Source organism: Callithrix jacchus, chromosome 10 (genome assembly GCF_049354715.1).
Source record: "Callithrix jacchus isolate 240 chromosome 10, calJac240_pri, whole genome shotgun sequence".
NCBI lineage: Eukaryota > Metazoa > Chordata > Mammalia > Primates > Cebidae > Callithrix > Callithrix jacchus.
Genome location: NC_133511.1, coordinates 98,314,554 through 98,339,931, shown reverse-complemented (window position 1 = coordinate 98,339,931; position 25,378 = coordinate 98,314,554). Strand labels below are relative to the sequence as shown.

Below are 25,378 nucleotides of genomic sequence, written 5' to 3'. Positions count from 1 at the left end.
CAGCCATTCCGGAGACTGAGGCAGGAGAGGCAGGGGTTTCAGTGGGCAGAGATTGTGCCACAGCACTCCAGCCTGGGAGACAGAGTGAGACTCTTGTCTCAAAAAAAAAAAAAAGAAAGAAATGCAAATTGCTTTATGTGACAATTATCAGAATAACTAATAACAGAATTAGAAATCTTGTTAGAGAACTGGTTTGACATTTCTATAGTGACTAGCCAAACCTAGTAATTTTTAAGATTTAGTAAATCTTTAGGAAATACCTATCTAAAAGTGTTCCTTTGTCTCCACAAAATATGGTATTTCATTTATTTGAAGGCAGCAGTTAAGTAGAAAACACTGAACTAGGGCCAGGTGCCGTGGCTCATGCCTGTAAATCCCTGCATTTTGGAAGGCTGCAGCAGGTGGATCACTTGAAGTCAGGAGTTCGAGACCAGCCTGACCAACATGGTGAAACCCCGTCTCTACTGAATATGCAAAAATTAGCCGGATATGGGTGGTGCACGCTTGTGGTCCCAGCTACTTGGGAGGCTGAGGCAGGAGAAACTCTTGAAGTTAGGAGATGTAGACTGCAGTAAGCCGAGATTGCGACACTGCACTTCAGCCTTGGGGACAGAACAAGACTCCATCTCAAAAACAAAAACTGGGCTAAAAGTCAGGAGACCAAATTCTTAGTACCGGATTTCTTACTAGCTTCTAATTTTTTTTATCCTTCTGCAAGTACATGGCAGTGAAGAATAGATGACTAGTACGATAGTTTAGTGTCATTTAATTTTGAACTCAATATAATGACCTTCATTTTCACCTAATTGAAGTCAATATTTACTTTTACATTCAGTTCACATAAAATTGGGATGTGAAAAAGTTAAACAAATGTATAATATTTTTACCATTAATTAAAAAATGTCCCCCAAGGTAGATATAACCAAATGGTTCTCAACGTGATATTCTACTTTGAATAAAGCTAGGGAGTAATCACTCTGTGATTCTCTCCCATGTGAATGTTAATAAATGTGCATGCCTTTTCTCCAACTGAAAAAAAAAGCTCGGCTGGGCACGGTGGCTCACGCCTGTAATCCCAACACTTTGGGAGGCTGAGGTGGATGGATCATCTGAGGTCAGGAGTTCGAGACCAGACTGGCCAGATTGGTGAAATCCCGTCTCTACTAAAAATACAAAAATTAGCCAGGCATGGTGGCGGCACCAGTAGTCCCAGCTACTCAGGAGGCTGAGGCGGAGAATCGCTTGAACTCGGGAGGCAAAGGATGCAGCGAGCCAGGGTCGTGCCACTGCACTGCAGCCTGGGTAACAGAGTGAGACTCTGTCTCAAAAAAAAAAAAAAGAGAGAAAAAAACAGGCTAGAACATTTTTAAACTTTAAGTAGCTTCTATGATAAATTACCTAGGTTTAGATTAGCTTTTTTCTATATTTCTGATAACACCAAAACCAATTTATATTGACAAGATATATATGAACAGAATTACACATATTTCCTACCCTTATTGTAGTGAGAAATCAGAGATCTGAAGAAACCGATAGGGGTTGCAGGAGGATTTTATTTAATGTGATTACCGGCTTAGCAGAATTGCTTTTTTAATTTCGAGCAAAGGACAAAGAAAATGGGGTGCCCTTTTATGCATCTAGGTGGTAATGGATGACAAAGCCAGAGGCAGGTTTTACAGAAGCCAGAACAAAGAACAGTTAATTAACTTGTGACTTGTTTTGTGATGCACTTTACATTTGAAAAGTAGCATTTTGAGAAACACATTTTGCAGTTTTGAGCCTATTTGCTTTGTTACCTTGCAGCTGGTGTTCAAGAAACACAGGAACTTTTGGATGCCGGGGAACTTTGCTAAGACCGTGGGGTGGATAGATAAGGTTAAATGGTTTACAGGGAGGCAGTTAATATTCTGCCTTAGACAGAGCTGGGGAGGTATTATATTAAACAGCACACAACACAGCAAAATTTACTTTATTATATAGCAACTACAAATTGTAAGGTTTTGTTTTACTATTATTGCTATTAATTAATTCTTCATTATAAAAATCACTGTTTCCTCCGATACTGAATAAATAAAGAAGGGGAATTTTGATAACTGTGCTAAGGAAAAGCTAATTTAAATTACAGATGAAACATGAAAATTTTGAAAAGTGTCATAAGAAAAACAAGGTTAAAATACAGTAGTTTAAAGAAAATACTTTCAGAGAACATTTGGAAATTATTTGATAGAAGCTATAATAGATAATTATAAATGCCTAAAAAGTGGATTTAAGTGGAGGAAAGCAAATGGTTAACACAAAAGACAAACTAAATGGACTTACATTGAATAAAAATCAAATTCTTGGTGAAAAATTTTGTAAGTGAATGATTTTCATAAATTTTCCTTCCTATTATATTTAAGACTATGATTGCCATTGAGTTTTGCTAATAAGTCATCAGAAGGAAATACCTTGAATGACTGATCCAAATGAAGATTCAAAAGAAGTCTCTTTCGGTTATCATTTAGCATGCCATCTATTTTTTTCATATGAGGTAAAAGTAGCTCATCTGAAACATCAAAATTTAACAGGATAAACTGTCAATACTTTTTTAAAAATGAAACTTTTTCTCAAAACATATATCAAAAGACACTAAATTAATTAGCGTATGTAAAATATTGATTGCAAAACATTGTACATGAAGCTTTCTGAACAAAGGTTAACCTGAAAAGTAGATTTATAATATCAAGTGAGAAAGAGGCAGGTCAGTATGATGATGGGATAAGCACTGTATGAGGATGGGTTTTAGCTGAACTAGAAGTGCTGGATAAACCAGAAGTGGATTTTAACTGATATGTGGCAGCTAGGTGACCAATAGGCAAGCTGCCTAATTTCTACAGACCTCATTTACCCTCTGAACAATTTGAACAATCATAGTACAAAATACTAACTGATCTAACAAAACACAACCGAGTGATATTAAGTCACTTTAATTTGAAGCAAAGAAAAAATAGGGGAAGAAAAATGATCAAAACTCAGTACCAAAAATATGAATCTAAATAGTTATTTTAGAAAAAATGGGAAGGGTAAAATTATGGCAAAGATTCCTATTCAAAGCTTTTGGTTTTCAATTATATCACTCTGAACTTTAAGCCCCATTAAGAGAAGCACTTTTAGAATATAATTAGTTTTGGTGCAGCATTAAACATTTTAGATTATTAGACTCTTTCTTAATTTGTCAGCATAGTAATTATATTTTATAATACTAACTGCCTCTTATGACATTTCTGAAAAAAAAAAAATCCCCAGAATCCAGGTCACAAACTTCACAGCTAAGTAAAATGATTGTTTACATAGTCTTTCTATTAGTAATTAAATCTGTTCTAATACTATATTTACATTCCACAAAAACAAGTTTTAAACATTTATAACTTAAAAATAATAACCTTAAATAATTTTCTCCCCTTATATAAGAGAAAAATCAGAGAACACTGATAAACAATTTTTTAAAATCTTTCAAAATATAACCAGAAATGACTATTACAAAGAGAAGCATATTTTATGATGCAAGGAATTTAACATTTAATAGCAAAAATGCTGACCTGGGATTAACTGAGTTTTAATCATGGTTCTTCAACCTCTAACTTGTTCTCTAACTTTAATCTCTTTTGAACTTAGTTTACAAAAATAAATGTTTTAGACTGGGTAATATCTAAAGTTCTTTCCAGCTCCACATGACTCCAAAATGACTGATATACAGGTTACTGTCTCTGATTATGTGGTAAGAAAAGCACTGGACCAGAAATTAGAAGACTTTTCTATTAATCATTTCTCTGCCACTTTCAAGTTTTTGGCCCTTAAACAAGTCACTTAACCTTTCTGAACCTGTCTTAATCCACAAAATTGCTAAGTTGCTTTAAGGTTAAAATAGAATATGTGTCTAAGTCTGTGAACATAATAAAACAGTACATAGTCATGCACTGCATACATTTTTGACAATGATGGATCATTGGTAGTTCCATAAGATACAACGGTAGTTCCATAAGAATATAATGCCATATTCTTTCTATACCTTTTATATTTTTCTTTAAAAAAATCTTTTAAAGAATTTCAACGGCTTTAGGGGTACTGGTAGTTTTGATTACATGGCTGAACTGTATAGTGGTGAAGTCTGGGATTTTAGTGCATCAATCACCCAAGTAGTGTACATTGTACCACAGTAGGTAGTTTTTCATCCCTTACCCCCTTCTCACCCTCTCCCATTCTGAGTCTCCAATGTCCATTATACCACTCTGCCTTTGTGTACTCATAGCTTAGCTCCCACTTATAAGTGAGAACATGCGATATTTGGTTCTCCGTTCCTCAGTTACTTCAGTTAGAATAATGGCCTCCAGTTTTACCCAAGTTGCTGCAAAAGACATTATTTTGCTCTTTTTTATGGCTGGATAGTATTCTGTGGTATACGTACACTACATTTTCTTTATCCACTCATAGGCTGATGGGCACTTTACAAGTGGGTATGGAATAGGCTGATTCCTTATCTTTACAGTTGTGAACTGTGCCGCAATAATACATGTGCAGGTGTCTTTTTGGTATGATTTATTTTCCTTTATGTAGATACTCTTAGTTGGTGGGACTGCTGGTGAGAATGTAAATTAGTACAACTGCTATGGAAAACAGTATGTCGAGTTCTCAAATAACTAAAAGGAATATGTTAACTGGTATAACCCAATGCATTTACTCGTTTAACACTAATTGATTAGAAAATAATTGCTATGATGTATCTTCTAATAAAGATACAAGTATATGATTTTAATCTTTGTGCCACTTTTATCTGGTTCATCTTTCCAATTATTGGAAAATAGAATATACTGACATACAGACCTTCCATGTAATACTAATACTTAGTAAATTATGAGGATGATTAGATTCTAGAATTGAAAGAAACTGGTTAGTAGCTTTACAATTTTCCCATGAGGAGAAAGCAATAAAAGTTTAAATATTCAGACAATGCATGAAAATATATAACCATTTTATAGAATTAAGATGCTATGTATTTAACTCACAATTTTAGGTATATATTACACAAGACACATACAAACATATAACAGACAACATTTATTTAATTCCAGAAAGTACTACCAAGAAAGAACTACTTAGAAGACTGTACCATTGCTCTTCTCTAAGGCTTGCATTGTGTCAGGGTCCAAGGCAATGCTAACAAGCAATTCCATGTAGCTCTTAAAGGTTTCCTTCATTGCTCTTGTGTTCAAAAAGCGAGTGACGAAGGGAGCTGGAGGATCAAATTCTGGGAGGGAGAAAGGGTTAAAGATTAAATTTTCCTTCCCGACAATTTTAAAAACACTTTTCTCTATAATGAGATCCTAGAAGCAGATTGCAGATACAATTTCTTCAAATTCAAGGCTTTCTCACCTTACCTTTAAAAGGTCAGAGATTCTCAAAGCTGGTTTGCACATCGCAATTACTGCAGAGCTTTGTTAACCATAGAACAAAAAACCAGATTGCTGGACTTCCTAAAACAGAATCTTTGGTAGTGGTGCTAAGTATCATACTCTTAAAAGGCTTCCTAGGTGATGTGTGTGCATGTGTGTTCTTTGAGACAGTTTTGCTCTTTGTAGTCCAGGCTGGAGTGAAATGGTGCAATCTCTACTCACTGTTACCTCCATCTCTCAAGTAGCTGGGATTACAGGCACGCACTACTATGCCCAGCTTTTTTTTTTGTAGTTTCAGTAGAGATGGGATTTTACCATGTTGGCCAGGCTGGTCCCAAACTCCAGACCTCAGGTGATCTGCCAGCCTGTCTCCCAAAATGCTAGGATTACAGTTGTGAGCCACTGTGCTCGGCCCTTCCTAAGTGATTCTGAAGCCCAACACCAGAAAAAGTAGACTGGGTAAGAAACTATTTGTCTTCTACTGGATCCCATCACAGACATCTGCTGCCAGGTGGTGCTATTCTAGTCTCGATGGTTTCTCTATGTTGAATAGTAAAGAAATCATATGACATCCAATGTATGAGTAATACATAGATTTCCTTTTTATTCCTACACATAAATTACTATAAAATTCTTGCCTATGACATGTTAAAATTTTTTAAAGTATGCCAGGTGCACTGGCATGTGCCTGTAATCCCAACACTTTGGGAGGCCAAGGTGGGAGGACTGCTTGAGCCCAGGAGTTCGAGACCAGCTTGGGCAACATAGTGGGACATTGTTTTAACTAAAAATAAAATAGCCACATGTGGTGGCATGTACCAATATTCCCAGCTACTTGAGAGGCTGAGGTGTGAGGACTGCTTTAGCCCAGGAGGTTGAGACTGCAGGGAGCTGTGATTGCACCACTGCACTCAAGCCTGGGCAACAGAGTAAAGACCCTGCCTCATAAAGAAAAGAAAAAAATTGTCTTAATGTAAACACAACCTGTACACAGAGAAAATTTCATTCCAATCCAATGGGAAGAACTATGAGATTAACTTGTTGGGTGCAGTGGTGCACACCTGTAATCCCAGCTACTTGGCAGGCTGAGGTGGGAAGACTGAGCCTAGGAGCTCAAGACCAGCCTGGTCAATACAGCAAGACTCATGTCAAAAAAAAAAAGGTGGTTTCAATTTTGACTTTTTGTATTCAAATATATAATCAAGTCACACCCTTAAACAGCAGTTTTTAAAGTATTTTTAATGTTGGAGGTATACAGTGGTGGGGGGTTAAAGAGAGAGAGATTATGTGTATGTGTCTACATATATTATGTGTGTGTGTATATATATATAGGTATACATTTATATATGTATATTTTTTTCCTTTTCTTAGAGATGGGTTTTCAGTATGTTGCCCAGGCTGTTCTTTAACTCTCGGCCTCAAGTGATCCTCCTGTCTCTGCCTCTGAAACTGCTGAGATTAGCTGTAAGTCACTGTGCCTGGCCTATAGTAGGTGTATGTATTTTAAACAGCCGTTCTTAAAGTATGGTCCATGGACCCCAGGGAGATCCCTAAGACCCTCTCAGTGGTCTCTGATATCAAAACTGTTTTCTTAATAATATTAAGATATTATGTAACTTTCTTCACTACATTGCCATTTATAGAACTAAATTGGGTAAAACTGATGGTGCCTTATCACGAATCAAGGCAGTGACAACAAACTGTACTAGCAGTAATATCATCTGCATGACTTTGTCATGTCACTGCCATGTATTTGAAGGGGGAAAAAAGGCCGTTTCACTTAAGAATAGTCCTAGGGGCTTGGAATGGTGGCTCACGCCTATAATACCAGCACTTTGGGAGGCCAAGGTGGGAGGATTGCTTGAGGCCAGAAATTCAAGACCAGCCAGGCAATATACCAGGATCTCATCTCTACAAAAAAAATTTTTAAATTAAGTAGGTGTGAGGGCATGCATCTGTAGTCCTAGCTACTTGGGAGCCTGAGGTGGGAGCATTGTTTGGGCCCAGGAGTTTGAGGCTGCAGTGAGCTAAAAAGGTGCCATTCTGCTCCTGCCGGTGACAGAAAAAGACCCCATCTCTTAATTAAAAACAAAAAATAAACCCCAACAACCAGATAGTTTGAGGTGCGGTGACTCATGCCTCTAATCCCTGCACTCTGAAAGGCTGAAGCAGGACAATGGCTTGTGGCCAGGAGTTCAAGACGAGCCTGGGCAACATAGTGAGACCCAGTCTCTACAAAAAATTTTAAAATTAGCTGAGTATGGTGGCGCATGCATCTCTAGTCCTAGCTACTTGGGGACTGAGGTGAGAAGATGCTTTGCCAGAAGTTTGAGGTTATCGTGAATTATGATTGAGCCACTGCACTCCAGCCTGGGTGACAGAGTGAGGCCTGTTTCTACAAATAAAAAATTTAAAAAGAGCTTGGCAACATGGCAAAACCTCACCTCTACTAAAAAATATAAAAAATTAGCCAGGTATGGTGGCACACATGCTCCTGTAGTCTCAGTTACCCAGGAGGCTGAGGTGGAAGGATCAGCTGAGCTTGGGAGACTGAGGCTGCAGTGAGCCATGATTGTACCACTGCACTCCAGTCTGGGTGACAGAGTGAGACCTATGTCAAAAAAAGATAAAATAAAAATAATAGCCCTCGATGAAGCAGTAAAAATTATTAATTTTATGAAATTTATAGAACAGATGTCTTTTTAGTATTCTGTGTGATGAAATAGCAGGTACACATAAAGCACTTCTGTGTAAGTATAATGGGAATGACCAGGAGGAGCACCCATACAGTTGTTTGAGTTACAAGATGAACTAGCTACTCTTTCCCCCAAGAAACACCATTTTTATTTGAAAGAATGACTGACATATAGACTATGCGCATCCAGACTTGGGTATTTGGCAGACATTTTCTTAAAAATAAATTCAGAGAATCTGTTTATTCAAGGAAAACAATTGACGGTATTTGTTGCCAATGATAAATTTTGAGATTTCCAGTGAAAATTAGAATTCTGGACATCTTCTATCCTCACTGTGAGTTTGACAGCTTCCCAATTTTTAAAGACTTCATTAATGACATCATTCATAGAACTGATGAGTATTATTTTTGATAGTGTAAAATGAAATACCTTAACATAAGAACTAGAACCATAAGACTCTTAGAAGAAAATATACAAGTAAATCTGTATGTCCTTGGATTTGGCAGTGGATTCTATGTGAACAAAAGCTGAGCAACAAAAGAAAAAAATAGGTAAATTAGGCTTTAACAGAATTTAAAACTTTTGTGCATCAAAGGACATTATCAAGAAAGTGAAAAAGACAACCTACAAAATGGGAAGAAACATTTTCAAATTATATATCTAATTAAAGGTTTATTATCCAGAATATATTTTTAAAAACTCTACAACTTAACAACAAAAAGACGAATAACCCAGTTAAAAAATGGACAATGGATATGAATAGACATTTTTCCAAAGAAGATACACAAATGACCAATAAGGGCATGGAAAAAATGTTCAACATCATTAGTCATTAGAAGAATTCAAACTGAAACCACAATGAGATACCACTTCACACTTGCTAGGATGACTTTTAAAAAACACACATTCACAGAAAATAACAAGTGTTAGCAACAATGTGGAAAAATTGGAAACATCATTCTTTCCTGGTGGGAATATGAAATGGTGTAACCACGTGGAAACAGTTTGGTGGTTCCTCTAAAGGCTAAACATTGGATTAGTATGTGACAATAGTAACAATTCTGCTTCAGGTATATGCCTCCAAAATTGAAAGTAGGAACTTAGATACTTGTATGCCAATGTTGATTATAGCAATTATTCAGTTAGCCAAAAGGAGAAAATAACCCAAATGTCCATCAATAAAATGTGGTATAAACACACAATGGAATATTAGATAGTTATAAAAAGGAATGAAGTTCTGATATATCCTTTAACATGGATGAACCTTGAAAACATTTTGCTAAGTGAAAGAAGCCAGACAAAAAAGGAAAAATATTGTGCAATTCCACTTATATGAGATATTTAGAATGGGCAAAATCATAGATAACAAAAAGTAGATTCACAGGTTCCCAGTAGATGGAGGAAAAAGAGTATCAGTAGTTGTTGCTTAATGGTTAGTTTGTGTTTGAGACGATAAAAGTTTTGGAAATAGAGGTGAGGGTTGTAGGGTTATAGAACCCTCACCTCTGTGTATTTAATTAATGCCAATAAATTGTATACTTAAAAATGGTTAAAAGGCAAATTTATATTTAACGACAGGGTATCAAAATGTGAAAAAAGTGAATTATTGAAAGATCTGTATCACTGAGCTAACTAATATTTTCACATGACCAGTGAACAATGTTATATAACCACTCATGGATGAGAGATATATAAAAGTTAAGACAAACCAATAGATTTTAATGTAATAGCATGAAAACTCAAGAAACTACTATTTGTCAGTATCAGGAGTGTTCATAAGTATCTGAGAAGGCAATTGAAATCTTCCTCCCTTTCCTAATTACATACAATTGCCTTCTCAGTTAAGTATGAACATTCTTGATACTTTAGCCAAATTAGCATGTAATAACAAACAATGAAGAAGCAGATATGCACTCATCTCACTAAATACTTATTGGAAAGTATAATTGTTTTTAAAAAAACTCACATTAATAAGTAATGGGTTCATCTTTAAATATTTTAAAACTTTGTTTGAATTGGTATTTAGTAAATATCAATAGATTTAGCACACAAAAACCAAAGTATCTGGAACCCTGAACATGTTTGAAGATTCCATTGGAGTCCTGAAACAAAGGGTCTGAAAATCACCAGCCTATAAATTTATGTTTATTATCAACATCTGACTTCCTAAAAGAACTAAAGCCTCGATAATGCAAAACAGAAAAAGGGCACTAAAAATGTTTGCTTAACTTTTGGTGACACCTAGTGGTCACTCAAATTACCAATGGAAAAAAATTTTGTCATTTGAAGAAACTGTTATCGAGAGCAAATTCAGAACCCAAACATTTTTATTCTAAGCAGTAGGCATGACTGCTAACTGCAAAAATTATGAATAATGCCTTCTATACATATTAGAGGCATTGAATTTCCTTATATATTCTGATGTATATATTTCTTTTTTTCAACCTTTGCCTCCTGGGTTCAAGCGATTCTCCTGCCTCAGCCTCCTGAGTAGCTGGGATTACAGGCACTTACCACCATACCTGGCTATTTTTTTGTATTTTCAGTCAAGACGGGGTTTCACTGTAGTGGCCAGGCTGGTCTCAAACTCCTGACATCAGGTAATCCACCCGCCTCGTCTTCCCAAAGTGCTGGGATTACAAGCATGAGCCAGTGTGCCCAGCCTGATGTAAATATTTCTAATCAACGATTCACAAATAGCTTTATGTATTTATTTATTTTTTAAAGAGACAGAGTCTCGCTGTGTTGTCTAGGTTGGTCTCGAACTCCTGGGATCAAGCAATCCTTCCTTCTGAACCTACCAAGTAGCTGGGAGTATAGGTGTGCACCACTGCACTTGCCCAAAAATAACATTTAAAAATAGTACATTTAGACTGGGCACAGTGGCTCATGCCTATAATACCAGTACTTTTGAAGGCCAAAGTGGGAGGATTGCTTGAGCCCAGGAGTTTGAGACCAGCCTGGGCAACACAGTGAGACCCTGTGTCTACAAAGATAAACATTTAAAAATTAGCTGGTTGTGGTGGTGCCCACCTGTAGTCCCAGCTACTCGAGAGGATGAGGTGGGAGAATCACTTGAGCCTGGGACGTTGAGGCTACAGTGAATCATAACTGCACCTCACTGCAGTCCAGCCTAGGCAGCAGAGTAAGACCTTGACTCAAAAAATTTAAAAAATAAAAACAGTAAATTTAATGTAGACTTCAGCACTGAAGAATTTCTTATTATGGTTCTATTTCTAATCAGATAATTTCTAAGATAATTTCTCAAGCAATGATACTTGCAATGTTAGAAACCATATTGGTTGGGCACGGGGGGGGGGGGCTCACGCCTGTAATTTCAGCATTTTGGGAGGCCAAGGCAGGCAGACCACCTGAAATTGGGAGTTCAAGACCAACTTGACCAACATGGAGAAATCTGGTCTCTACTAAAAATACAAAATTAGCCAGGCATGGTGGCACATGCCTGTAATCCCAGCTACTCGGGAGACTAAGACAGGAGAATTGCTTGAACCCGGGAGGTGAGGTCGTGGTGAGCCAAGATCATGCCACAATCTTGTTTGGGCAACAAGAGCAAAACTGTGCCTCAGAAAAAAAAAGAAACCATCTTGGACATCAACTTCAACCACAGCCCCACCAACGAATTCATCATTCAAGTTCTGCCAAGATTACATCCTGAATTTCTCAACACTGTCCCCTCATCTCCATCCCTGCTGCCACTACTTAGATTCAGACTCAATTTATGCCTGGATTATGTCTTATAATTCAAATTCAAATCTCACCATATTGTTTCCCCTATATAAATCCCTCTAAGGACTGTCATTTGCTTGTAGGATACCAAGCTTTTTAGCTTTATTATGGCATACAAGGTCTTTCATCATCCCTTCCTCTTTTCTTATAGTCAGCTTTATATTCTAGAAAAATAGGGGCCAGCAACCTTTTAGGGCTACAGGTAAATATTTTAGGTTTTGCTTGTCATATGGTCTCTGTTGAACTACTCAAATCTGCCACTGTAGTGGGAAAGCAACTGTATGGAAATATGCAAATGAACCAAATGTGGCTGTGTTCCAATAAAACTATAAAAACAGGCAGAGGGTCAGATTCAGTTTGCAAGCCATTTGGCAACCTCTGTACAGACTACTGAACAACTTAAAATTTCTTCTTTTTTTTTCCTCCAAATCTCTGGTTTAATAAGGACTTGTTTATTTTGAGAAAAAAGGTCCCAAACATCAGACTGTTCACAAAAAACCCCCACAGTATCAACTTTAGAAAACAAATCTTGAGACTGTAGCACCAATTATTTTTCTACAGATGCATTTGACATGACAACGCTCATTCACAAAAATACATGGTTACATTTGTGTTGAACTGCCCCATACAGCACACTAATGTTGGGGTGTAACACACATATTTCTAACTCAAAGCTGCTTTCAGGAGCTACTCAACTAAATAAGATTGCCTTTGCAGTTAGGGAAGCAACTACTGAACTTATGTATGAATGAAAAGAACTATACTCCCTACATAACAAGATATTATTTTAGAGACAGTTGCTAAAAACCATACATCCTTTTTATTGTTAAGTCATAAGAGGTATCAAAATTAAAACCAAAAATTGCAGGGTAAGACTTAACTACTAGGAGTGTCCAAGGAAGTGAAAACGGGACTAGGCACAGGGAAATATGAATTAATGTAGATGGGAAGGACAAGGATGGGGAGAACAGTGAGCATGTGCTGAAGATACTAGGGGAGAAGATCTGGTGAAAAATTTATCTTAGACACAGGATAAGGGGTAAGATTTCTAAACCCCCACTATGTGCATTTAAGAGTCATCCTCGGCCAGGCACCGTGGCTCACGAGGTCAAGAGATTGAGACCATCCTGGTCAACATGGTGAAACCCCGTCTCTACTAAAAATCAAAAAATTAGCTGGGCATGGTGGCGCGTGCCTGTAATCCCAGCTACTCAGGAGGCTGAGGCAGGAGAATTGCCTGAACCCAGGAGGCAGAGGTTGCGGTGAGCCGAGATCGCGCCATTGCACTCCAGCCTGGGTAACGAGCGAAACTCCATCTCAAAAAAAAAGAGTCATCCTCGCCATTGGCACTATCTCTGTCATCCTCTCCTTCCTCAGCCTCTTTTTCATCATCCTTGATCAACTCCAGCTGGTCATCCCCCCATCTTCATTATCATCATCATCATCATCATCATCATCCAGTAGGTCCCCCTCCTCAGAGTCATCTGCACCCCCCTCAGACTCCATCTTCCCATTAGTCTCATCTTTCTTCACAGAGCTGTGGCTCGGCTCCTCTTCTGACTTACCATTCTTCATCTCTACTGCTTGTTTGCTCTGCTCCTTTTCCATTTTTTCCAGGTTTTCCAGGAGAGAATCCACTTTTTGTTTTATCTGGGTCAACTCCTTCTTAATGGCCTGAAGGTCATCTCCTTTCAACTTTACAGACTTGGAAGATCCCTGCTGTCCACTCTTGGAATTGAAGCCACTTTTGCCCCCTTGTGAGGTGTTTCCTGATACACGCTGACGTTTCGAGGGCACTACGTCCTGAGCAATAGGAGGAGGAGGAGGTACACATGCTGGGTAATTGTACATCCTATCATAATAGTCCCATTGAAAGTCATAGTCCAAGTCAAAAGAGGAGCTGAGTAGAGGGGATGGAGAAGGGTGTTCTGTTACTGACCCATACATCTCCACTGCAGATTGTTTCACACCTGCTTTTCCTCGGTTCACTTTTGGCTCTGCAGCCAGGTTAATACCTAAATCCTGGCCAGCAATCATTCTGCCATCCTCTCCTGCTGCAGCAGCCCGGGCATTTCACTCATTAACATATTGAACGAAGGCAAAGCCCTTATGAACAGAGCAGCCCACAATTTTGCCATTCTTGGAAAAGACTGCCTCCACATCAGATTTCTTGATCACAAGAGTGTTGAGATTCCCAATGAACACACGGGAGTTCATGGAGTGAGGATCTGTCTTGTTGGTAACATTGCTGGCCACTGTGTTTGATAAGGTTTCTCACAAAGCTGAAAATGGAGCTGAAGATCAAAAAAACTCACTAAAGCAAAGTTCCACTAACATATATTTCAAGTGTTTTGTAACCAGGAGGGGTAGGAAGAAGAGATTCGATTCTGAGTCTTCTATTCCCAGGTTCTATGTGGAGAAGCCGACTGCTGTTTGAGGTCAGCAATGCAGCTATAACCACTCAGTCTTCGTCTCTTCACCGAAATTTCTTACATATATCACACACCATGCTTTGTGTGCCGGTACAGTCTTATGTTTTACAACTATCTCAGTTTTAACTTCTAATATAGTAAATAACAATAGATATACCTACATAAATGCTATTTAGATCTTCAATAATTTTTAAGAATGTAAAATGGTTCTAAGGTCAAGAAGTTTGATAATAGATTTCAACCTTAACATTGTATAAAAAAAGAAAACTAAGAGAGGATAGCCTACCTTAGTCATAGGTACATGGTTAGCTAGTGGCAGATATAAAGTAGTATGTACTTTATATATTAAATAATATAGTTGTATACATTATTAAATATATTACTATATTGTATTATAGTTTAAGCTCCTCTTTCCTAGGCTTAATTATTCTTTTCTTCTTGCATAAACTTAGACTCAAATGTTTAGAACTAGGCTGGGCACAGTGGCTTGTGCCCCTAATCCCAGCACTTTGGTAGGCTAAGGCGGGAAGACTGCTTGAGCCCAGGAGTTTGAGACCATCCTGGGCAACAAAGCAAGAACCTACCTCTTAAAAAAAAAATTAGCTGGACATAGTGGTGCACACCTATATTCCCAGGTACTTTGGAGGATGAGTTAGGAGAATTGCTTGAGCCCAGGAGTTTGGGCTGCAGTGAGCTAGGATCATGCCACTGCACTTCAGCCAGAGTGACAGAGAGACCTTGTCTCAAAAAAAAAAAATTAGAACTAGATGATTCTTAATCATCTGATCTAACCTTCATCTCATTAAAAGAGTTGAGATAACTGGTATTACCTAGGTGAGTTCTGCCTTTTCTATTTACAAGGCTGCATGTGTGGGCCAGTTGTGCTTCAGTTGGTATGTTCAGGGAATGTGAACTTACTTTCATAAAAAATCTAAGCAGAATTTATTAGGTAGATAAATTCCCTGAAGAATAAATACATATTGAATCGTCAGCGTCACTGCTCCTCGCCACTCATGTGTAGACAATCTAGTTATCAGGGTAGACATTTCATGGAAAACTCACCCTCATCATCACTACTACTAGTATGGATCTCAGGAGATGAGTCAGATTGGGATGATGAAAATTCTTCTTTCCATTTTTTACGTTTCTTTGGTGGTGGCTCAGCCTTTACTTTTAGCTGTTTAACTTTTGGTTTCACGGAAGGGGCTTTTGTAGTTGTAGTTTTTGATGTTGGAGGATCAGAAGTTTTACTGCCACTACTTGGCTTAGCTTGAACAGTTCTGCAATGTTATAAACAAACTTCATTAACACACTGAAATCTTGTTAAACTAAGATGAAATACAAAAATAAAAGAGAATCACAGAAAAACTTTATCTAATTATACTCACCAGTACCTCCAAAATATACAGCTCAAGTCCTATACATCTCAATGGTGATTCCCATAAAATTTTCTTAACATACATTGTTTTTGTCAATAGCATTCAATATTCAGTTATTAAGGTTCCTTATTTCTACTTTTCCATTCCCCTCCTTGATTTAAGGATTTATTTCCCAGATACTATGAGACTGTACAACAGCTGACCAATGGGCTTAGGAAGGTGATGAATGATATACTATAACTACCACATCTAGCTCTGACCCTAAGAAACTTCACAGGCTCTCATGGTGTCAGGTTTTGATGTAGAAACCCAAATGTGGCCAGGCGCGATGGTTCAAGCCTGTAATCCTACCACTTTGGGAGGCCAAGGCGGGTGGATCAGCTGCTCAGGAGTTTGAGACCAGCCTGGCCAACATAGTGAAAACCCCACCTCTACTAAAAAATACAAAAATTAGCCAAGTGTGGTGGCATGCACCTATAGTCCCAGCTACTCAGGAGGCTAAGGCAGGAGAATTGCTTGAATCTGGGAGGTGGAAGCTGCAGCAAGCCACTGCACTCCAGCCTGGGTAACAGAGTGAAACTGACTCAAAAAAAAAAAAAAATCCCAAATGCATCTGTCCTAGAGGCCCTCAAGATTTACTCTATGCCAGCTGAGTATGGTGGCTAAAGCCTGTAATCCCAGCACTTTGGGAGGCCGAGGCGGGCAAATCACTTGAGCCCAAGAGTTCAAGACCAACCTGGGAAACATGGTAAAATCCCATCCCTATAAAAATTAGCTGGGCATGGTGGTGCACACCTGTGGTCCCAGCTACCTGGGAGGTGGAGGCAGGAGGATCACCTAAGCCTGGGAGGTTGAGGCGACAGTGCTGTGATCACACCACTATACTGCAGCCTTAGTGACAGGGTGAGACCCTGTCTCAAATAAAAAAGATTTGCTCTCTGCCAGGTCTGAAGATTTGAGTGGATAAAACTCCATCATAAAAATAAGGTGAGCTGCTTCCAGTAGGTGGGAATGTTATGGAACTGCACCTGCATGACACTAGATTAAGACTATCTAGGATCATACCTGCTTTCTCATACAGACCACAGGGTTAAGTCTGTTACCTTTCAGATTCATGCTCCAGACAACCCAGAGTCACATTAACATACAATAATAATTCTACTGTGTACACTTGTCCAGTAATATAGAGTTCTCATAGTATTTTTTTCTCAAAAATTATTTTAAATTTAATTCACTTCATTATTATTTTAATTTTATAGATGAAAAAGGGGGCTTCAGAAATGTTGTCTTCTCTAGGTCACAAAAAACTGGGCTCAAACTTTTTGCCTCTACAATTTTGTTTTCACTGTACTAGGGTGACACCAAAAGGACTCAAGGAAAACAAAACTCATGGTATAGGTGTAACCATGAGCTTACAGTGCCCATCTCACACTTTCAGAAGAATCACTTATTTCATCAGACACTGAATTTTTTGACTTGTGTATAATAAAAAAGAAATCTCTTTAATCAATATACTCCTTTATACATTGGTATCATCAAGAACACACCAACATATATGCACAAAGATATCACCTAAGAAAACAAATACCTGATAGCTTGTGAAGGTTTGTTTCTTGGCTTTTTAGAACACACTCTGACATATTCCTTCTTGTTTGCATTTTCGATGAACTTCACATATATTCTTTTGTATTTACTCTTTGCATCTCCAAAATATCCAAGATACTGAGGAGAGAAACACTTTGAGTTACATGATTGTACAATCTACATATAAATGCTACTTTGTTGGTTTGATTGACTATTGCATAGACAACCTTCAAGTGTTCTAATAGGCAGCTCTGGCCAGGCTAATTTTACCCTCTAAAAAACTGATCCCAGGCTCATTGATTTCATATGCACAAGCCCATAGTACAAGCAATCTCATTTGGCAGATTCTTTTTTATTTTTATTTTTTTCCGATCTGAAAATGTCTTTATTTTTTAGAAAATGGATTCCAGGAAGGTTAAAAAGCAACACCAGAGGGTATGGGTGCAGAACTGGATGTAATCATTCAAAGCATTCAAGTAAGAATATGGCAATATAAATATTCAAAAAGTATCTCTTAGGTGATCAAAACAAAACATATAAGTCATTCCTAACTAATTTGAGCTTTATAGCATTTTCCTAGACAGGAAGGGGGAAACAGTTAACATTTAAAAGTCCCGAAAGCTTTTTCCTTGGTTAATTACATTAGATGGTTTGCCTTTGATCAAATTCCTTCTTTTTTTTAAACATGGATAAAAGTATTACATGGGTCCACTGTTAAAACAGAATATGTTGCAAATTAATTCTGGTATAATGTTTTCCAACAAAGCTTAGAAAGTAAAGGTGTTGAGGTGGCTTTGGACTAAGTTTAATAGTCATCTCCTCTGCTGACAACTTCTTTGCATGTTGGACGCAACAGTATGGTATGTTCAAATTGAGCTGTTTACGATCCTTTAATGTCACATAATGGTGGATAGATCTACAATGCCCAAGTCACACAGATTCTTCAGAGCCATCAAGTATTTACTTTCTCCCAAGTGATCCAGCCATCTGTGGCAGAAGGCAAGGGTGCCATCATTTGGCAGATTCTTACTTCCAGCTACATAAGCATGACAGAGTAACTTCCATCAGTCTTCTGGTAAATCAGGATATTTGACTAGTAGAATAATCAATGTAAGGGAGTCTCTGAGTCTGTCTGAACCCTCCATAGGCTAACATTAACCCCTTTCCTTTATTAAAAAAAAAAGTTAATCAATGGTACAAGGTCATTTAATTTTAAATAGCTGATATTTAACAAATGACTTTATTTTTATATCAGACTATCAAAGAGCATCAATATTCCAGTTCAAATTATATGCTATTTTTCTTTTCTGTTCTTTTTTATATGCTATTTTATATTAAAAATAGTGAATATAAAATACCTCTAAATTTAAATCATTCTGTTTCTTCCAGGACCACTGTCAAAATAAGGCTAATGTAAACATGCATTTTACTCACACTATTTGTAGCAGCAAATTCTCTTTGACCATCGCGAATTTCAGGAACAAATTTCTGTAATAAAGCTTTTTGTACTTTCCAAATAGCTGGAGGTTCTTTTCCTGTTTTTAAAGCCTCCTGTATTAACCAGAATTAATGATATTTATAAAACACAGCAACATATTTTAGATCTTAGAATTTTAGAGATAAAAGGAATCTGAAAGACCTACCCTAGCTCAACCTTTTGTCTAACCTGTACCTGATATTCTGCAGTAATTCTTATAAGCTGGTTAGGTTATTCAGTCTCTGCTTAAATTATTTCAGAAATAGGGAGTTCACTAACACACAGAGTAACCCATTACCCATTTGTCCAGCTAAAACTATTGGAAAGTTTTCTGCTAATGACACTGTCCTATGTTACGTACGCAATTTTATAACCATATATATATATACACACTCACATATACATATTTTAAAAGACTATAAACAAATGTTAAAAAATTAAAAGTAGTTAATTGTGAATGGCAGGAATACAGATACTTGAATTTTATATTCTTCACTGCACTTTTTAATGCCATTCCAATGTTTTTTAAAAAGACAGAAGTGGCTGGATGCAGTGGCTCATCCCTGTAATCCCAGCACTTTGGGAGGCAAAGACGGGAGGACTGCTTGAGGCCAAGAGTTTGAGACCAGCCTGGCCAATACAGCAAGACCCCATCTCTATTTTTTAAAATACATAAAAAGGCAAATGCAAAACAAGGAAACAGAAACCCCAAAATATGTTACTTTAAACACAGCTAAAACTTTCTTACATAAAATTATTACATTCTATTCATGGTTCTTCTATTACTTGATATTATTAAATTAAATCAAATTCTACTTTTATGTAATAGTCCTCTGTTATTTTTGTTTAAACTTTTAAATTATATAAATAATGTTTTTCTCCCAACTACTAATAATGAGTTGGGAACCTTTAAAAAAAAAATCAACGTTTTAAAACTACTATAATTACTAGTACTGAAATGCAACTGACTACATTTGTACAGAAATACATAAAACTATGTTAAAATTAAAATTATCTCCAATGATTTCCTTTTTAAAAATATCTCAAATCTACTCTCTTAATAGTTTGATGTTATCAAACATTTATAACTCAGGATAAAACTATCTATAATTCAAAGTAGATGCATGCTATTGAAGTCATAATGAAGGCTATCACAGGCACACCAACTAAACTATGACCTTTACACTGGTGAACACTGACATCACCTTAAAAGTCTCTATGTCTTCTATCTTTACCACAAATTCATCACGCTCTCTGTATTGGCCTTCTCCTCCACTTTCTTCGTTCTCCTCATCTGTAAAACCTTCTATGGCGACAGTGTCCTGTCCTTTTGCAAACTGGTCTGAAGGAAGACCATCAAGTTCAGTGGGCTTTGAGGATTCTGAAGAGCTTATATTTTCCAGAATATTTACTGCATATGAAGTAGAGTGGAAGGGTTCTTGCTTAACTGCACCCACAGTGGTGGAGGAAGTAGTAGCAGTACCAGTAGTATTGGCAGTTGGGCCAGTAGTTGCCACCTGTAGGGCTTCTGAAACGAATCCAAGCAAATGCAAATCAGTATTACAAATATTTAAACACTTACTTGTTTTGTGTAAAATTCAAACAGTTTAAAAGGAAGGGCATGATTATTTTGTAACCAAATTGGTTGAAACAAAACCACAGGAAGAAATTAGACAACAGATGTTAATTTCCAAGAATCAAAGATGTGAGAATTGAGTCTGGATGACAAGTGGAGTGCAAACCTGCAACTATCTCCTACCCTCCTGCCGCCAATTCCATATAAGTAGAGCAAAACTATTTTTAGAAGAAGAGGCTGGGTGCAATGGCTTATGCCTGTAGTCCCAGCCTTATTTAAAAAAAAAAAAAAATTAGGTGAGCATAATCAGGAGGATGAGACACAAAAATTGCTTGAGGCCAAGAGTTCAAGGGTTACAGTGAGCTATGATGGTGTCACTGCACTCCAGACTGGGCGACAAAGCAAGACCCAACCTAAAAAAATAAGTAGATGATAAGGAAGGGTCAGCCAACCAAAACTGACTCTTCAAAGAAGATGAAAAACCAATTACATGTGGGAAAACAAAACCACCCCCAAAACATTCTGAAACAGCACTAGAAGCTATCAAAACTAAAATGATTATAAAGTAATGCTATGAAAAACTGTATGCCAACAAATTAAATAACGTAGATGAAATGGACAAATTCCTAGAAAGACACAAACTACTAAAAAAGACTCTGGAAAAAATAGAAAATTTGATTACCCCAATGCGAACTAAAGAGAATAAAAGTAATTTTAAAACATCCCACAAAGAAAAGCACAGGCCCATATGGCTTCACTGGAGAATTCTATCAACAATGAAAGGAGAATGTCAATCTTTTATTTACTCCAGACAATAGGAGCAAACACTTTCCAACTCATTCAGTGAGGCCAGTATCATTCCAATACCAAAACCAGACAAAAACAGCATGAGAAAACTACAGACCAATATCCCTTAGTATATTCATGCAAAAACTCATAATGAAATACTGGCAAATCCAACTTACAAAAAGAATCATACAGTATGACCACGTGGGTTTTATATTAGGAATGCCAAATTAGTTTAACACCTGAAAATCAATGTAATATGCTATGTTAATAGAAAACTGCGTAAGAGCACAGGATCATCCCAACAGGTGCAGAAAAAACATCTGACAAAATTTAACACCCTTTCACGATAAAAACATTCAACAACCTGGAACTTCCTCAACTTTATAGAGCACATTTAGAAAAAATCAGTAACTAACATTATACTTAGTAGTGAAAACTGTATGCTTTCCCCCTAAGAAGGATGTCTTAAGAAGCAAAGCTATATTTGCAGATGACATGATCTTTTATATAGACAATCCCAAGGGCTGGGTGCGGTGGCTCACGCCTGTAATCCCAGTACTTTGGGAGGCCGAGGCAGGTGGTCATGAGATCAGGAGACAGAGACCATCCTGCTAACACGGTGAAACCCCATCTCTACTAAAAATACAAAAATTAGTGGGCATGGTGACACGCATTTGTAATCCCAGCTACTTGGAGGCTGAGGAGGGAGAGTCGCTTAAACCCAGGAGGCGGAGGTTGAAGTGAGCCAAGATCACCCTACTACACTGCAGCCTGGGCAGCAGAGCAAGACTCCGTCTCAAAAAAAAAGAAAAAGAAAATCCGAAAGAATATAATAAAAAAACTATTAGAACTAATAAATGAGTTCAGCAATACTATAGGGTACAAGATCAATATATAAAAATCAAATGTATTTCTATACACTTGCAGTAAACAATCCAAAAATAAAATTAATAACACAATTCCAGGCCGGGCGCAGTGGCTCATGCCTGTAATCCCAGCACTTTGGGTGGCTGAGGCAGGTAGATCACGAGGTCAGGAGTTTCAGACCAGCCTGGCCAATATGGTGAAACCCTGTCTCTACTAAAAATACAAAAATTAGCCTGGCATGGTGGTGCATGCCTGTAGTCCCAACTACTTGGGAGGCTGAGGCAGAAAAATAACTTGAACCCAGGAGGCGAAGGATGCAGTGAGCCGAGATTGAGTCACTGCACTCCAGCCTGGGTGACAGAGTGAGAACACAGTGCTATTTAAAATGGCATCAAAAGTAATATTTAGGAAGAAATTTAACAGAAGAACTGTAAAACACTGTAAAAACTATAAAAACACTGTTCAAAGAAATTACAGATGAATGTAACTGGAAAAACATCCTATGTTCACGGATGAGAAGATGGCAACACTGTTAACATGGCAATGTTCCCCAAAGTGATCTATCGAATCAACCCAATTCCTATAAAAATCCGAGCTTCATTTTTTACAAATTGTTCCTAAAATTCATATGGAAAAGAAAGAGACCCAGAATAGTCAAAACAATCTTGAAAAAAAAACAAAGTTGGAAGACTGGCATGTCTCAATTTCAAAACTTAAGCTATAGAATTAGACTGATACTGACATGGACATACATAGATAGAGATCAATGGAATAGAATGTAAGTTCAGAAATAAACACCTATACTTATAAGCAAATGATTTTCAAAAAAGGTGCCAGACCATTCAATAGAGAAAGAATAGTTAAAAATACAGACAATAACAAATGTTAGCAAAAATGTGGAATGAATGGAATCCTTATATATCACTGATGAAAATGTAAAATGGTACAGCCACATTGGAAAATAGTTTGGCCATTCCTCTATTAAGCATACAGATATATGATTGAAGAATTCCACTTCTGGATGTATATTCTAGAGATAACAAACATCCACACAAAACTTTGTACACAGATGTTTACAGATTTATTCATAATAGCCAAAAATTCTATTAATGGACAACTGAATATACAAAATGTGTTATATCCATATTATTAGGGAATAAAAAGGAATTAGATACTGATACATGCTACAACATGGATAAACCCTGAAAACATTATGCTAAATGAAAGAAGCCAGTTACAGAAGGTCACATATTACAGGATGAAACATCCCACACAGTCAATGAAACATCCCAAATAGTCAAATCCAAAGAAAGATTTGTGGTTGCCTATAGCTGGGTATGGGTCTGGGAATTAACTCCTTAATGGATACAGGGTTTGTTTTTGAATGATGGAAATGCTGCACAAGTCTATGAACCATTGAACTGTACACTTTAAATGGGTAGATCTTATGGTATATGAATTATAATTCAATAAAACTATTAAAAATATTTTGAATACCAGAGCTGACAGAGGAATTCTGGGTTGAGTAACAAATATAAGGAACATGTAGCATTCCAGTGGTAAGTCTGAATAATACTGATGAACTAAAATAATCACATATACAACAATAAGTAAATAAAAATGGGAAGGCCAGGCGCAATGGCTCATGCCTGTAATCCCAGCACTTTGGTAGGCCAAGGCAGGCAGATCACTTGAGGTCAGGAGTTCGAAACCAGGCTGGCCAACATGGTAAAACTCCTTATCTACTAAAATACAAAAATTAGCCAGGTATGGTGGCAGGCAACAGTTAGCTACTCGGGAGGCTGAGGCAGGAGAATCACTTGAACCTGGGAGGCGGAGGTGGTAGTGAGCCAAGATTGAGCAACTGCACTCCAGCCTGGGCAACAGAGCAAGACTCCCTCTCAAAAAAAAAAAAAAAAAAAAAAAAAAAAAGGTTGGGGGAAGGTCACTGATCCCCTTACTTGTACTTATTTGCCTAGAGTAGTGGAGCTAAGAGAAAACCAAAGCAAAACCTGAGGCAAATCCAGACCTCCAACACAGAAAAAGTGGAAATGCAGGTTGGCAGGAGAAATCCATGAACTAAAGAGCTTGACAGCTAGAGCAAAGACCTCTGTATTGCTACCAGCCAGCCTACCTTTCTTGTACCAAGTTAAAGCTATCCTTATACATTTATACACTTCCTAATCAAGGGAAAAGACCTGTCGAGGAAATACAAATGAATATTCTAATCATGGTAGGAGCCCATATTATATTACTTTATCCTAATGTAATACATTTCTATAATGCTATAGTTACACTATTATACTTTTCTGTCACAAAAATATGTATGTAACTGGAAACTGATTTGTAACTGAAGGCTCAAAATATTAAACATTTCTAACATTATATAATTGGACAGTTGATCCAAATTAATCTTTTCACATTTTGACAAGTATTAAATATAAAAATCATGCTTCTGTTGCATATGACACTTTAAAATTATTCATTTATGGATCCATAGATATTACTTATTGAGACGGATTTTACAACCAATTTTAATTGTCCTTAAGAACTGAGAAACCATGTTCACATAAATAATGGCTAAGGAATAAAAGTGACTTTGTGATAGCCATATCATTGACTTTTGCAAATACTTTGTAAGTTATATGGCAAAACAAATCACATAGCTATCTGTGAACAAAAACAGATGCTGCAGCAGACTCTGAAAAAAGGAAATACTAAAAGACATGCTTTAGTCAGATGCAAAATAATCCCAAGGAGAAGCTATGAAGTACAAGAATGAATGAAGGGTACTGGGAAATATGTAAGTAAATGTAAACAAATGACTATTTAAAAGACTATTAATGATGATAGAATTAAATAGGTAGTAACAATAACATTTATGTCAGGAGGGGATTAAGTGGAGCTCCAGTGTTCAAAACTTTGTATTATCCAGAAAGAGTAAGATATTGACAGATTTGGAGAAGCTGTAAGTGCATGTTGTAATTTCCATTGTAACCAAGAAAAGAACAGAACTATTTCACCAAAATAATCAGGGGATGTGCAGCAAGATAAAGGTATAAATAAAGCAAGATTGATCATGTAATGATTATTGAAATATATGATGCCCCTGAATTGGGTTTCATTATGCCAATCTTTGTACTTTTGTACATGTTTCAAAATTTCCATAAAAAAAACAATTAAAAAAATAATGAGCAACTTCCAAATTAGTAGAGAGAAAATTCATCAATACTTTATTTATATGCCCTTTACAGGAAGTTTTAAAACAAATCCAAGTATAGGGTTTTTTTTTTTTTTTTAAGAGATAGTGTCTAGCTCTGTCACCAAGGCTGGAGTGCATGGTGTGATTATAGCTCACTACAGCCTCCAACTCCTGGGCTCATGCAATACTCCTGCCTTAGG

At 37.1% G+C, this 25,378-nt stretch overlaps 1 protein-coding gene and 1 pseudogene across 6 annotated transcripts in view; both read right to left on the bottom strand.

The window, feature by feature from the left end:
* QSER1 (glutamine and serine rich 1) overlaps positions 1-25,378 on the bottom strand; it is an 89,895-nt gene that overhangs the window by 8,849 nt on the left and 55,668 nt on the right. For all 5 annotated transcript variants that reach the window (XM_035262307.3, XM_054240737.2, XM_035262306.3 and 2 more), the window contains 6 exons: positions 19,950-20,272; positions 18,702-18,818; positions 17,272-17,405; positions 15,367-15,584; positions 5,147-5,284; positions 2,448-2,545 (listed from right to left, as the gene is read on the bottom strand). In XM_035262307.3, coding sequence (XP_035118198.3) covers positions 2,448-2,545; positions 5,147-5,284; positions 15,367-15,584; positions 17,272-17,405; positions 18,702-18,818; positions 19,950-20,272 — 1,028 coding nt within the window. The remainder of the gene's footprint in view (positions 1-2,447; positions 2,546-5,146; positions 5,285-15,366; positions 15,585-17,271; positions 17,406-18,701; positions 18,819-19,949; positions 20,273-25,378) is intronic.
* Positions 8,322-15,360, bottom strand: LOC103796272 (heterogeneous nuclear ribonucleoproteins C1/C2 pseudogene; annotated as a pseudogene). Its single transcript, XR_013523370.1, has one exon. The product of XR_013523370.1 is annotated as a heterogeneous nuclear ribonucleoproteins C1/C2 pseudogene (transcript).